This window comes from Euprymna scolopes, chromosome 37, assembly GCF_053919585.1.
Source record: "Euprymna scolopes isolate OS-2025 chromosome 37, ASM5391958v1, whole genome shotgun sequence".
NCBI classification, from domain to species: Eukaryota; Metazoa; Mollusca; class Cephalopoda; order Sepiida; family Sepiolidae; genus Euprymna; species Euprymna scolopes.
The window spans coordinates 14,796,627-14,813,176 of record NC_136518.1 but is presented as its reverse complement, the minus strand read 5'-3'; the positions used below and the strand labels follow the sequence as shown (position 1 = coordinate 14,813,176).

General features: G+C 28.9%; 1 protein-coding gene across 23 annotated transcripts in view; it reads left to right on the top strand.

Moving 5' to 3' along the window:
• LOC145261098 (uncharacterized) overlaps window positions 1–16,550 on the top strand; it is a 446,786-nt gene that overhangs the window by 294,449 nt on the left and 135,787 nt on the right. For 19 of the 23 annotated variants that reach the window (XR_013864412.1, XR_013864410.1, XR_013864411.1 and 16 more), the window contains one exon: window positions 3,870–3,923. The exons of the other annotated variants lie outside the window; for them this stretch is intronic. Coding sequence is in view for 16 of the 19 variants with exons in the window: in XM_080119315.1 (XP_079975441.1) it covers window positions 3,870–3,923 (54 nt within the window). In the remaining 3 variants the exon portion in view is untranslated. The remainder of the gene's footprint in view (window positions 1–3,869; window positions 3,924–16,550) is intronic. 23 annotated transcript variants of the gene reach the window in all.

Below are 16,550 nucleotides of genomic sequence, written 5' to 3'. Positions count from 1 at the left end.
GAGTTTAAAAAAAAAACAAAAAGTTATTTAACTAATTCTTTTTAATGTTACCAATCAGCACTTTTAGTCCGCTATGAAAATTATTTGATGGCTACAAACGTTTCAATTCAACCAAGGTCATCCCCTAAAACAGGCCAATGATATAACATTTGGAAGGCATTTCTGGATGCTAAATTTCTATTCAGAAGATAACACTTTGCTCACATTGTTACAAGAAAATTCTTAAAGGAAATTCTAGCCCATTTAATTTGTTTCAGCGTAAGTTTTGTATTATATTTGAATTATAACTTTGAACAGACTTGAAAAAGTCAAAATTAAATTTTGTTGAAAACTTTTTTTTTTTTTTCTATTAATTTAAAGAAATTAAAACAGTAATTCATAGTCCATATTATTTAAATGATTTGAACTACTGTTCTCATCTCTAGTTATTTTCACATTTCGATCAATGTAACCTCTTTTTCAGGTTTACTTTTCAAACTCTGGGAATCTGCACAGAATTTTTGACGGAACCCTATATTTAATCCATGGGGGTAGCATGCTCTTATTCCATCAGTCATAACCAACCAGAAATCCTAAGTAATTCACAATTGTATTAATATCATACTAAGGATTAAATTATCAATATTCAGAAGAATGTAGCTTATAACAAGTAGTTTTAGCAAGTATTTTATCCATTAGTATGAATTTTGGGAACTTTAAATCTACTTTTGTTTTTAGATGTACAATTTTATTGCTTATCACATATATATATATATATATATATATATATATATATATAAAAACTAATGAATTAATGATTCCCATATGTTAAATTTTATTGTTGCTCAGTTGCTGCTTCTTAGAGTCCTCCAGGGTAATCAACTGAAACATTGAAAATAACACTAAAGATGAGAACAGTATTTATATTCTCATCTTGAGTGTGATTTTAACAATGCTTCGGTCGATGTAATCTTCTTCAGGTGTATCTTGTCAAACTGGGGAATTTGGACGAAATTTTGAACAAAACCCTTTATTTATTTCACGGGAGCAGCATGCTCTTGTTCCATCAAGTTCTAATAATTTGCAATTGTATTTTTCGGTTGCTCATACTGAGACTTGAACCTTCAAACCTCAGGAGAATATCACTTTTACAATTGATTTTTCCAAGTATTCTAACCACTGCACCACAGATCCTTGCAAACAATTCTAGTATGAATTTTAGGAGCCTTAAACTTATTTTTATTTCTATTTGTAAATATCACTATTTATTTATGACAAGATAGACCTGAGGAAAGTTGGAGGTTACACCAACCAAAACATGAAAATCACATTCAAGATGAAAACAGTAGTTCGATGAATCCAAATACGAATAACCAATCCTCATCTCAAAAATTCAGAAACGTTATGAGCGCAATTGTATGAATAATCCAAATAATACAGATTATCAATTTTCATCTCAAAAGTTAAGAAACCTAGTCGTACTGTTTTAATGTCATGACACAAATTTGTGAGTTCTATATCTTGTCTAACTTTTATGTCAATCATTAAGATTTTCTTTTTATATTGACAGCTTTATTTTTATTTTTTTCTTCAAGATATTTTCTTTCAAGATTTTTTTTTTTTCATTGAATAACTTGGTAATTTCTAAAAGAAAAAAAAAAATTTTTTCTGACTTGTTTCATATGTGAATTTTTGTTTTATATATTCTAAGAAAATAATGTTTATAATTTTCTTTCCATATTGACAGCTTTTGTTTAAGAAATACCATTCTAGATATGTCGCTGGAGTGAAGTGTTAGCAGTTAGATATCTGCTAACTACATTGAAATTTTACCTTTTTCAAATGTTAGATCTCTGGTCCTGTTATAGAGATGACCTTGAATTCAGTCCATTTTAAAATTATTTTAAATCATTCTTTTCTGTAAGATTTTGATATGGCAAATAGAAAAATAAACAAATTAGTAATTTTTTTTATTACAACAAAGTTTTCTTGACTCAAGAGCTTTCACCTCAAAACTTTGCCTCCCTAAAAAAAAAATTTTTTTTTTTTTTCATTTAAAAATCTGAATTCTTTCATCGTCTTGTGATCTGTTCTTTCATTCGTACCTCCCCACCTACCTCCAACTATTTTATGATTTTGTAAAGTTTTTTGTGGCTGAGCACTTTTGGTCCTTGTCCTGAATTCTCTTATGTTAAAAAAACAAAAGAAAAATCTATATGATTTAAATACCCGTGCAAAACAAAAATTATAAATAAAAATCATGTAAATTGATCAAGTAGTTTTATTTTTTATAAAGAAAATCATTTTTAAGTGATTCATGGAAATTTGTAGGCATTACAACATAAATCTAGTATGAATTATTGAGTTATCCCCCCCCCTTTTTTTTTTTTTTTTTTTTTTTTTTTTTTTTTTCTTATAGATTGCTTCTAAAATGGCAGATAAGATAGCAGTTCTTCACTTATTCATGAATTTGTTTTTATTATTTAAAAATAGAACTACTTGATAAATTTACATGATTTTGGAATATATTTTCATTTCATCATGAGTACATACATCATATGGACTTTTCTTTAATATAGGGGAAATTCTAAACAAGAACTGCACTTTTTGTTGCCAGTGATCATAACGCTTCCAGTTTTGGGGTTGGAGGAGACACAACTGAATATTAAATGCATCTCACTTTGTGCTTTTGAATTAATAATTATCAACCATCATATGCTAATTTTAATATGGCATAAAATGAACATCATTTCTGTTGTAGAGAAATTTGAAAATGTTTCTGCATTTTTTTTTTTTTTTAATCAGTAATTTGGATTATTAAGACTACTATTCTCATCTTGGTTGTCATATTCACATTTCAGCTCATGTAAGCTTTTGATCTGCTTCAAGTTCATAGTTTAGAACTTGAGAATTGTCTCTATTTTCCTCCCTACAAGGATGTACACAATTTTTTTTTTTTTTGTCTTGTTTTTTTATGTGGAAAAATCCAGCTTCCTAAAAAGGAGCACTTTGGGTTTGGATAAAAATTAAAATTGCTCCAGTCAAGGAGTTCTTCTTCACTGGCTAATAACAGACAAGATAAGGTGTACAATAAAGAACAGCTACTACACTTTTTACATGGACGAAAGGTCAAGGAATGTTAAGAATGTTTGTCAAAGTCTAGAACTAGAAGGCTCTTGGGTTTGAAACCATGCACTTAAAGATGGCTAGAGGTTACATCAACTGAAATATTATGAAAATTACAACGAAGATGGAAATCATGGTTCAAATAATCCAACTAGAAAACAAATTTTTAGAATAATCAAATTCAGTTATATTCTGAATAATTCCTCACATAAGTTTTTTTTTTTTTTTTTTTTTTTTTTTTTTTTTAATGACCTGAAATGCCTTATAAAATATAGATAAAAAAAAAAAATCTCTTCGATATTTCGTCAGACCCTGAAAAATGTACTTTAAATTCATTCTCTTATTACTTTTGAAATCTTATTCCTTAACATCTTTGATACTTGTTTCATTTTTATTTGAGTAGATACTTTTTTAAAAAATAACCCCCCCCCCTAAAATTGTTTGGTAGATTTAGTTTAGAAAGTGCGAGGAGAAATTTTAAGTTTATTGTTCCTGTATTTCAGCGTGTTGATGTGTCCCTTTTTAACGCTGTCAACATCGTTAACATTATATTTTTTTTTAATCATTTTTTTTGTGTTCCATTTCTTTTCTTTTATTTTCTTTTTGATTCTTTGGATTTGGAAGTGTTTGCCGTTTTTTTTTTTACTTTTTCTAAAATATATAAATATCTATAAATTATTATTATTTTTTCCTGTGCTGCTGCTGTTGTTGTTTGTCATTATACATTGTACAGTGATGGATAATTTTTCCTGTGTAATCTGCAGGTTAAACAACCAGAGCTGTGGGCAGGTGAAAACCCAACCTGACACTTTACACAGGTTGGCAAGAACCTTTTATGATCATTGTTTGTATTCCTATTCCTGACTTGTGTATATTTACACATACATGTACACATACAGACACATACACATACACACACTACATATGGCCTAATGGTTACACTTGCGCAGCATAAAACAGCACATGACTTGTTCGGGTTAACTTTTAATTTGACTTTTTTAAATTGTTTGCTTCTTTGCTCCAAAAAAATGGTTTGCCATGTTAGATAAAATGGCTTCCCTATAAAACGACAAGAAATATTCTTGAAATGTCATATTAAATATGGGTTTTTAATAGGTGTAGTGGACTGATGACTGGATTATTTCAAACTTGAGTGTAACAAATGAATAAAAAAATTGGAAATTTAAATGTAACTGATATAATGAATATGAGTACATCCAGACCCTTCCTCACAAGAATATAATTGGTTTGTTAAGTCATCAATACTGGTAGGCTAGCTTAGGAGTGATGTCAAAAGATATGCTGAAAGCCTCACACTTAAGCATATTACCAGCTTCGACCACAAACATCTGTTCTGTCTGGCAATTTACTTAGATTATTACTTGAATACTGTAGCAAAGATCACTCAACTACCCCAAAGAAATATATCCCTTTTGTGAGACATACCACAAACCAATGAAGATGTTATTTCAAAAATAAATGTAACTGACTGGAAAAAATGTAATTTAACATAAGTGTATCACATCTATTAAAATGCAATTTGACCATGAAGGTCGGATGCTGATGCTATTTCAAACTGGTGTGTAACAAACTAAAGAAAATATTTTTTTTATTGAATGACTTGAAAACTCTTTTAGTCATGTTTTAAATTTAGACTGTAGGAATAACCACTTGGTGAAGACATAACTTATCAAAATCAGTGGATGTGACGCGTTAATAATTGTGAAACAATGGATAATCGAACAAAATGAATTAAAATTAATTATCAGGCAGTCAATTTCAGTGTTTTCTATAATATGTATATAAATCAGTGGATTAGATGTAGGATGATGCCCCCGGAATTTATTGCCGGTGAAGTTATCCGTAGTTACACAATGCTAATGACCACACCCTAATTTTTGATTTATCATGCATATCTCAAAATTAAAAAAAAACTTTCAAACAGGTGCAAAAAAGAGGATATATATATATATATATATATATATATATATATATATATATATATATATATACTTGTATAAAAAGATTTTTAATACTATTATTTCACATCCTTGCATATAATCTTGAGACAGTCCAATCTTTGAATCTCGTAGCTTGGATTCACAATGACAAAATTTATTTATTTATACTGTTGAATCATTATTTATCAAATATATAATTTATTTACTTTGGCATTAGTTGATGGCGCAGCAGAAGCCATCAGTTATGACTGCTGCTGCCAAACATAAGCATTCAATAGCTATTGCTATTCCTCCTGTGACAAGTAAATATACGTTTCTTTCTCAAAGTGTTACCATTAATAGGCAACAAAAGACACAACAAGCTCCATAAGTATATAGATATCATATAGATGTGTGTGTGTTTTAAATGTTTTGGGAGTCATTGAAGCAAGATGTATCAAATAAATGCTTAACACTCTCGTCATGTGCTGTGTTGCATAACTTAACCATTTCCCAATTGCAGACCTGAATCATGTAGTTAATAATTTTCATGTTTCTCTATCGTTTGTCTTGAGTATTATGATTGTGATGGTTGTTCAGAGTAATGTCTTCAATGACAACATTTTTCACTACCTTAACATATACTCTCTATCAGTTCTCAGTATTAGTTTTTCTTTAGTAAAAAAAAGTTTGTTTTAATAGTAAATCTTAACTATAATGTCAGTCCTCATTTCATTTTGATTTATTTTTAATGATTTGAACTTTTTAGCTTCAAACTTTTTATTACTTTATATATATATATATATATATATATATATATATATATAATGTGATGTTGATGCTTTTTGAACAAGTTTCTGAGAATCCTTGTTTACACCCAGCTGTATGTACGACCAAAAATGTATTTCCCTGGTCCTTGTAACAAAATTGTTCAGTTAGAATGAAAATAATTGGCTTGACTTGGCAAGGGAAAGAAAAATCAAAAAGAACCCACACTTTTGGTGGGTTTGTCTTTGTGCATTGTTTTTATTTTTATGTGAATTTTTTTTTCCCCCTAAGAAAAAAGTTACCTGGCATCTTAGAGATACATGGATAATATTTTCCTGTATCCTTGATGCAGAACATCTAGTTGTCAGCCTGTCTTCATATAGGATCACTAATTGACAGTTGGCATTTGTCTCGAACAATCATACATATCGTGATTGATATAATTTTCTTGAGTAAAAACAAGACTTCACAAATATTAGGTGTGTTAGTTTTTTTACTAGTACAAATTAAGAAAAAAAAGATAATTATGGGTAACCTCATTCTTTAAAAAAAATTAGAGAATATCAGTTTAGCCATTTTGAAGATTAAGTCATGAATTTGTGAGATTTATTTTCTCTTGTCAAATAAATGCTACTTTAGAGAAAATTTTTAATATTTAGAATTAAAAAAAAAAAAGAAAAAAAGCTTATTCACTAAAATTTAATTTTTTTACACGCAATAAGTTGCACGACATAAAATTAGAAGAGAATTTACTGTAATTACTGAAAATTATCTTAAGAAGTAGCTTTTATAATAAATATATATATATATATATATAATGTATTTGTCTGGCCTAAACAAGGTATATGAAGTATAAGAGGCAACTGTGATAGGGATGTTTGTTTACATTACATTTAACTTTCTGGTGCAGGTGCTAGTGTAATTGTAAAAGTTAACAATTGATGAAGTTCAGGGAATTTGTTACCACAGTTGACGAAGGGAATAGTCTATCAGACATGTTTATCTTGTGTGATGATGTATTGAAGTGAAATTGGATTAGTAAAGGTTGGGATCATGCGCCGCCTGGAGAAAAATGATATGAGAATGATACGATGGATGGGTAATGTATCTCTTCAAGACTGGCTTAGATCTGATGACCTCAGAGGAAAATTAAATCAAAAGAGTATAGGGAGAGGTGTGCAGAAGAGTAAACTTGACTTTGATCATATGGCAACCTTGTAAGAATAGGTCAGTTATTGAGTTAGTAAATGTAGAACAGTTGAGATAGCAGGTTCAGGCCACAAGGGAAGGCCAAGATAAACATAAGTGATAAACAGGAATGAAAAAAAATTTGACCATGTATTAGTTTGTTTGAAAGTTGATTTCTTAGAACCATCCAACACTTGCTAGCGTGTAAAACAGATGTTAAACTGAATATAATAATGATGATAGTCAGGAGAGCAGAGAGGGAATTCCGAATGCAAGCAATTTGAGAAAAGGTATCAGGATAGATAATCTTCCAGCATCTAGGAACTTATACAGTGCAGAAGAGTGATATTTCTTCTAGTTGGATGAGTCGCAAATGCATTTCTTTTCTTTTTTTTTTTTTTTTAACATGTCAATTACAAAGATGTTTGAAGCTAAAATTAGTTCAAATAAAAAAATAAAAAACAAAACTTTTTTATGAAATGAAAATTGTTGTAATCGTCAAGATTTACTAATATGAAAATTTCTTAAATTGCTTTGTTGCTTTGTGTGGTTATCTTGAAAACATTCTATAATTGTATCTTTTGTATTTACATTTTGTATTTAATTTACATAACTGATTTGTGTAGTAATGTTTCACTGTTATATGAATCCATGTGCAGAAAAAAAAAACAAAAAAAAAAGGGTCGATGCTTATGTAAAATATTTAATGGTTGACTACTGGTTTGAATGTTTTTGGAGGAAATAAGTATTTCCGAACAAACGGCTGATTTTAAGTTTGAGTAATGTCAAACATGCAAAATATATTTGAATTTTGTTTTAGAATATTTTCAGATTAGGATTGATAATTTGAATTATTCGGATTCAACTCTCTAACCTTCAGGGACATCTGCAAGAACCCGTTGTCCAACGAATAAAAGTGGCAATTATTTTTGGAAGTTAATGGTTCAATCCTTAGTGCAGACGATGCTAAGGATACAATTACAAATTGACTTTTACCCAGTCATCGCTGACTGAAGTAGAACAAGTTACAAATATGGATTAAATAGTCTCCTTTGAAATTATGTATAGATTACCATGATAAAATGCACTTGAAGAGGATTAGAAATTACACTGACCAAAATGCAAGAATAACATGAAATAAAAACAGCCAATTAATCTAAATAACAATTTTTTAGATTGGGATTTCCAAAATTACATGAACTGTGGTGTCTTTTTTTTTTTTTTTTTTTTTTTGCAATAGAATAAAGATTGGCCGTAAACTAAATCACAATAACCTACTGAAGAATTTTTGTGAATGTCAACAAAATAGTTAACAAAGGCGTTATTGTTTTTCTTTAACAAACCTCACTTGATTTAACATAGCTTGGAGTATTCTATCAATCCTAAAATATATCTGGGCTGGTGCATCTACCACTAGTTTCTTTTAGACGGTGTCCAAAAAGAATCTAAAAAAAAAAATAATAGGTCCCACACTGTCAGCTGTGCTCAACTTTTGTCCCATTGCCGCAGTGTTATATCTTTGTGCCTCTACTACAAGTACTTTAATGGAATGTGCTCTGATGAACTCATAGTATTTGTGCCCCCTCGACATACTCCTGACAAGCAACAAAATCCACTCCTTTACTGTTGAGGTCTCAAGATGCCAGAAATCCTTCTTCCCTTGGACTGCTAGACTTTGGAAAATTCTTTCCATTTCCTGCTTCCATGGCTGAACTAATCTGCAACAGTTTAAACAAACGTCTCGCTTAACTCTCCACGGTGCCCTGTTAAACAAGATCCAAGTGACAATATGCCTTGTTTGGGATAAAAAGTCTCATCACTGAAGTGGTTTCACAGTAATTTTCCAGTTTTAAACTGATAGGTCCTGAACTGTCATTAAAGCTTCAACCTCTGTTCCATCAATGAAATGTTGTATCCCTCTGCCTGTTCTACAAGTATTTTAATGGTGAATGCTCCAACGAACCACAGGCCCTTGTACCCCTTTGACGTAAATATCCCCGACAAACCTGACAAGCAGCAAAATCCCACCCTTACACAGATCCCGAGATATAGGAAAGCCTTTTACTCTAATAGTTTCTTCCCCCAGAACTGTTAGACTTTGGAACTCCCTTCCGGGTTCCTGTTTTCCTAACTGCACTGACATGCAGAAGTTCAAGTGTAATGTGAACTGACATCTTGCTGCTCAACTGCCTACATAGTATCCCTGCAACTTATGCCCCCGATAGTAGCCCCCATATCAAAGTGGCACTGTGCCTTGTTTGGGGTGAAAATGGAATTTAAAAAAAAAAATCATACTCGCTCTACAAGCAAACCAGGCATTTCTCAAAAGAAAAATGCAAGATCAATATTGCAAACTAAATGGCCTGTCAGAAATGACCCTTCCTGTATTTAAACCTCGATCTGAATAGATCTGCTTGCTTCATGGAACATAAGTTGATAACAACTGAATGTCAGCTTATCTTTAGAATCGGCTGTTTGTTCTTCAATGCACTCAACTTCTTCAAAATCATATGGAAACCATTTAGTATTTTACATTCATTATGTGAACTTGATAAAAAAAAATTAAAACTAATATAATTAACTTACCTTGTAGAATAAGATTGTTGATTTCAGCTGCCATAATCAAAATAATAACTTCTTTTCTCTCTCTCATATTGTTGAGTGATGATAAAGTCTCATATTTTCTATATAGAATATATATGATATTAAATCTAATATTTTGTTTAATTATTAATTTTAAAAAGAAAAATTATTTTCGGTTGTCTCTTATATTTAAGAATTTTTTTTTTTTACACAAATCTAAATTGTTTTAATTAAATAAAACCTGAAGAAAACTTTTTGTAGATAATAAACATAATTTATTTCATGGTGTTTTATTTGCTTATAACTTAAGTTTTATTGCTGATTTTATTTAAATTTTTATTCATTTGATTTTTTTTTATTATTATTTATTTTTTTTTTTTTAAGAATTTTCTTTTAGAATTGTTATTTTCGTTATCATTCTACCAAGATAATTTGCCTACCAGGATAATTTTAACGTTTTTGCTGACCCAATTAGAAATAAAACGCCATTTAACTGTTAAAAATGAAAAGCAATCAATTCTATAAAGTTTGTATAGACAAACTGAGAATAAAATCTTTTTTTCTCGTCTTCTGTCAAAGAATGAAGGTAAAAAAAAAAACAATATATTAAACTTTCGAAAGTGTAGCTTTTCTTAAAGGCACTACAGCAACTTAAAGGATTTTTAATTTGATTGCATGTTCTTAAAATAAATGTTGCTTCCATATATTTAACAAAATCCATATTTTGATCTCAAATTTTGGTTCTTGTCCAGACACCTCCCACCTCATTAAAAAAAATAATTTATTTTTTTTTTTTTTTTAAATCTGTATGATGTACATATGTGTGACAAAATGAAAATATAATTTTAAAAAATCATCTAAATTGATCAAATGGCTTGATTTTTAAATAAAAAAAAAAATCGAATTTCATGAGTTTTGTAGAGTGACTGTCTTGTCTGCCATTTTGGAAAAAAATTTCAGCATGCCTGAGAATTTCCATTAATTGCTTCAAAATGATTTTCTTTATTAAAATAAAACTACTTGATCAGTGTAAGTGTTTTTGGAATATGATATTTTCACTTTGTCACAAGTATTTACATCATACAGATTTATTTTGTTTTTTGATATAGGAGTAATTTGGTCTGAGAGATGAAATTACTATATAGTCATCATTTGGTTTTTAGTAAAAATGTTAGTGTTGTGGCCTCAAAGGTGTATAATGTCTCTAATATGCATTCCTTGTGGTCTGATTCCAAAAGATATTAATCATGGTTGGATACAGTCAAACCACTTCTTTCTTGATTTACCATACTCTTTTGTACCTGGGGGGTATCCAGGGGTATTATAGACTTGATGCAGGAGGGAGGTAGCACGTTGTACATCACCAAACTACCTAAAATGCCAAGTGTACAAAGCATCCCAAATCCCACCAATAGCAAGCTTTTAACGTCTTACTGCAATGCAAAATGTGTAGAGATAACACAGGCTGAATCTTGAAGAAAATGTGCTTAGATGTAAGATTGACAGCTGCTTTCTAAACCATACCATCAAGTACCACAACAGCAAACAATGATTATGCATTTATAACCATCACCAGCATTCAACATATCACCCAGGTAGCAGAAGGTAGTCTCAGCATCCAGTGAGGTGCCAGTAACATCTATATATACGCCACTGTTTGACCATAATTGGGCAAGCAACACCCAAACATCTATCCTAAACAAGTAATAATTATCCATCGCAGTCAAACACCTGGCTTATGAGGTTGTGAAAATATACTTGTGGCCAACATAAAATGTACTGTACTTATTTACAAGGTCATGTGTGGGTTAGATGAAAGTGTTTGTGGAATGAACTGGATTTGAACGTAGCATATCTGGGGTTTCAGTCCATGTCATTAAACACTTAGCCTTAAAAATGTAAAATATACTGTAATCATCTCTGTTAATGACCAAAGTTGGAGTTTTATGATTTGAACTGCATAAACAAACTCATGCCATTTATTGGAAAATGATTTGCTTTTTTTATTATTCAGAATGTTTCTTTGCACTTAACAATGATATGGATAGCATTTTATCAATTTCAATAAACAAACAAAAAAAAAACAGGAACCCATCCATAGGGTAGATGTAACTAAAATTTCCCTTTTTTTTTCTTTGTATAATCCTATGAATTAAAATTTCAGAAACATCTACAAACGTAAATAAAACTTAGTCATCTTATTTTATTATCAAGCTGAATGATTTTTTTTTAATAATTTATTTTATAGAAATAAATTATTAAAAATAAATTATTAAAAATACTGTATCAAGACATTCTGCAATAATTTTATTTTAACAATTTCAATTAGTTTTGTGGAGCCCTCATGACAGCACAAATCTCCCCCCCCCCTCCCCTCCGAGGTAATCCAAGGTTTGACATACATGATCTAAAAAAAAAAAAAAAAAAAAGTTTTTTATCGTATCATGGCCCTTCAGTGTAGCTAGACAGTGTTTAAAACAGATTTGAAACCTAACTAATCAGCAGTTTTGCTTCTTACTATTAAGCAAAAGTAGAATGTTTGGTATATGCTTACATTCGCATCACCTACTGTCGGAACTCCTCTTAGCTCTTTGATGAAGAGCTATGCTTGGGTAACGAGTTATTCCCTTTGTTAGATTGTTGAATGGCAAGCAATATCTAATTATTGGAAACATTGTTTGTAAATGTCATCATGTAAGGATAATTTAGTTTTCATTTGTTTTGTGATCATGCTTAATGTAATATACTTAAGAAACTATAGCTTTCTGTTAGATTTGAAGATAATTTCCCCCAACAAATTTCTTTATTTCTACTAGTTTGGTTATAGTTTTAAATAGATTTTTAAAAAGTTTAAAAAAGAAATGGTTAGCAGTAATTATTTTAATTATTTAAAAAAAAACTATTACTATTAAGACCCATTTTAAATAACCTATCACCATGATGTCTGCTGTTGTGTTGTTGAAAAGAAAGGCTATAGATTTTCAGAACTTGATTTTTTGCAATATCGGCACTTAAATAGCTTTCAAGGAAATGATCTGGTGTAGTGGGAATCAGGTGTAGGTTGCTGTCTAAGCCAATGTAATGTGAAACACGAAATCGGTAATAAGTGCAGTGAATCACTGAAGATTTCCCTTAAAGCATTCATTAGAATGTATTTCAATATTATTATTATTACCACCACTACTACTTTTAGTAGAACTGAGTGAAAATTTCATGGTTACTTTCAATCTTTATAATTTACTGTTAATATTTCTTGTAATATAAGAAATTGTTCCTCTTTTTGTAACTGATTGTTGTTAAATGAAATATTTTTTAAATTTCTTTAAAATTGTAATCAGATGTGTGTTCAAATTACAGTAAGATGAAATGAAAACGCAAAAACTAAAAAAAACAAAAACGAAGATGAGACAGCAAAATTTGATTTTGCAACAATTCATTTTGAAACCGATTAAATCAGAATTTTTTATTTTTTATTTTAGTGACACCAGTAAGTTTCCTATTACAATTCGCATTTTATTTAGTGATCAATCTCATTTTTAAAAATGAGGGTGGAAGGTGATAATGTATTGACTAAACATATACAGCTTATTAGGTGCTTGTCTGGAACTCGCTCAGTATTAAAAAAAACATACAAACATCTGAATGATTTATGTGTCTATGATAAAGTGAAAATATCATCTTCAAAAAACTCTTGTAAATTGATCAAGTAGTTTTCTTTCTTTTTTTTTTTTTTAAGAAAATCAAATTTAATGAGTAGCTGAAGAGCGGCAGTCTTATTCATCATTTTGAAAATCTTTTCTTTTTTTTTTCTTTTTTAAATGGTGATAATTCAGAATTGCAAGATTTATGTTGTAATGTCTACAAACTGCAATTAATCGCTTAAAAAATGATTTTCTTGATAAAAATGAAACTACTTGATCAATTCATATAGTTTTTGGAATATGATATTTTTGTTTGGTCATTGGTGTGCACATCATACAGATGTTTCTTTTATTTTTGTTTTTTAATATAAAGGGGATTCTGGACAAGACCCCACATTATTATTATAAACCCCCTAAAATGCAAAAGAATGAAAGCGTGTTTGGGGTTGACTTTTGTATTAGACAATTTCAATTAACAACCTTTTTTAATGTTTCTAGTTTATTTATTTGGTGCATGGTGTCTTCAAAGCTGTTGTACCTAAGACTACCTTTAATGGCCAAAAAAATCAGGTGTATTTGGTTTCATTAAAATTTACTTTTTAAGGGTTAACACAATGATTTAATCCTTTCTGTTACAACAGTTTATTAATTTTATTTTTGTATAGATTGTTTTCGCTATATTTATTTTTTAAGTTAAAAGAAAAAAAGTTGACTAAAATAACTTTTATTCAATTATTTTTACTCAAAGATACAATGAAACTAGCAGCCATACTGTAACTCAGAATTGCTATACGGCATCTAAATTACAATATCCCTTCTACTGAGAGCTTTCCAATTATTTGGATTATTCAGATTATTATTATTATTCTCACTTTGGTTATTTTTACGTTACAATTGATGTAGCCTTCAACCTTATTTTCAAATTTAACATTTTTCAAACTAGAAAACCTGTACAGAATTTTGAACTAATCTATTTATAATTTCCCAAGTTCAAAAAAATACACCTGGAGATGGTCAGAGGTATACACCCGAAACCTAGAAATACCAAACAAGATGAAATTAGTAATTTGGCTGAATAATATAAATTATCGATCCTCATCTAAAAAAAAAAAAATTTGAAGCTTACAATAAAAAAAATATTTTAATCAATTAGTATAAAGAAACTAACTCATTTTTGCAATGCCATATAAAAAGAAATTCTATTTTGTGTTAATTAATTTCTTTGGTATTTAAATATTTGTTTCTTATCCAGAATTATGTTAAAAAAATGTAAATGATGTACATACCTGTAATGAAATGAAAATATATTCCAAAAATGTAAATTGATCAAGTAGTTTTATTTTTAAGTGGTTAATGGGAATTTGTAGACATTAAACATAAATCTCGCAATTTTGAATCGAGTTATCTTCCTTTTTTTTTTTTTTTTCAAAATGGCAGACAAGATAACTGCTTTTCTGTTGCCCATAACGTTTGATTTTCTTATTTAAAAATAAAATTACTTGATCAATTTGTGATTTTTGGAATATATTTTTGTTTCATCACAGCTACATACATTATATAGATTTTTCTTCATTCTTTTGTTCTTTAATATCAAAACTCCAGACAAGAACCTTTTTTTTTTTTTTTTTAAATTCATTTGCATTTATAAAAATAAGCTTATTGTCATTCTAAGTTTTTTTTACCAACAGTAATATACAGTAACTAATTTAATGTCATCTACTTTATTAGTTTGGCATGATAATAAGAATCTTTACTAATACACCAGATTAGGGTTCAATCTATGGTAGTCATATCAAAGACTTATAAAAACTGCTATTTGATGCAATCTTATTAAACACTCAGCATCATAAGGTTCTGATCAAGGGTAAAGGGGATAATCCTGGGAAAGGGGTGTCAACCTTCCTATTATTTGTATAGTTGGTTCCCCCTCGACTATGACTCCCTTTCTTTGTTTTTCTTCTTTTTAGTTACTTTTTCTTTTTTAGTAAAAGAACCAATTTTTTAAAGATTATTATTTGCACCTTTGGACATTTATTAATCCATCTCATTTCAATTTTAAATAATAATAAAGAGATATAAATTCTTATTTTTTAAATTATATCTGTATCTTTAATAAAATAAAGCCGGTGGATTTTCATTTTTGTCATCGATAAATTCCTTCCTACGAAATGAATATTTCATTCTGAATAGCCAGTTCTTGTAAATCACACTATGTTCTTTGGAACAATAACATGCAATTCTATTTAATTTCTTTCAGTATATACTTTATACATCTAGGAAGATTGTTATAATGATCTAAACAGCAGCAGCAGCTAATGTTAAATAAATAAAAAAAAATTAAATCCTACATTGTTCTATCCATTTCAGCTTTCAGCTAAACAATTATCTTTTCTAAAGAAATATTAAACTATCTAAATGACTATTATAATAGTAATAATAGTATATAGTTATAATATATACAGTATAATGAATATATTTTTTCACATTTCACTGAAGTGTTCAGATAGATCATATCATGTATCATATTTACTTCATTATTTTTTTTGTTATAAAAGCGATATCTTAATATTAACCCTTTTTATGTGTGCAAAGCTTGCTGTTTTGATTTGGCTTAGTTTTGGAATTTTATCTGAATAGCTAATTTAAAAAAAAATATGTTCATCTTGTCTAGTCTAGTGGGGACCCTTATGTTTTCTTTATTTTTATATATTACAGAATCTATAAAATCTAAATCAAGTTTGTTGTCCCCTAAAATATATATATATATATATATATATATATATTGTTAGAAACAAATCACAGCAATTTTGTTTGTTTTTTTTTGCAATTCATTTTGTTAATTGTATTTTTTTTTTTTTCCGATGAGTTTTGATTAGTATTTCAAATTGTGTTGTCATGATAAGCTGTCTAAATACTTTAAATATAAAATTTGGGTCTTATATATATATATTCTTATCCTGGTTGGCTCAATATCTTAAGAATGAATGTAACTATAGATACTTCTGGATAGTTTTTTGAAAATTAAGTTACCATTCTTTTATACATATAATGAGCTTATTCAAATTTGTGGATCACCGTTTTTTTTTGGGGGGGGGATATATTTATTTTCTTAGTTTGTATTTTTCTTTTTCTATTTTTTACTTTCATATAAGAAAAATTATCTTTTTTTTAAATTTATTTTTATTTTATTTTATTTTTTTGCTATTTGTTTTTTGTTTTTTTTATTAAAAACAAACAAACCTGAATCCCCCTAACTGCTTAAATAAGCTTACTTATGTTTCACTAACTTTGATCCATTTTTTTGAAATTATTTCTCTTCTAAAAT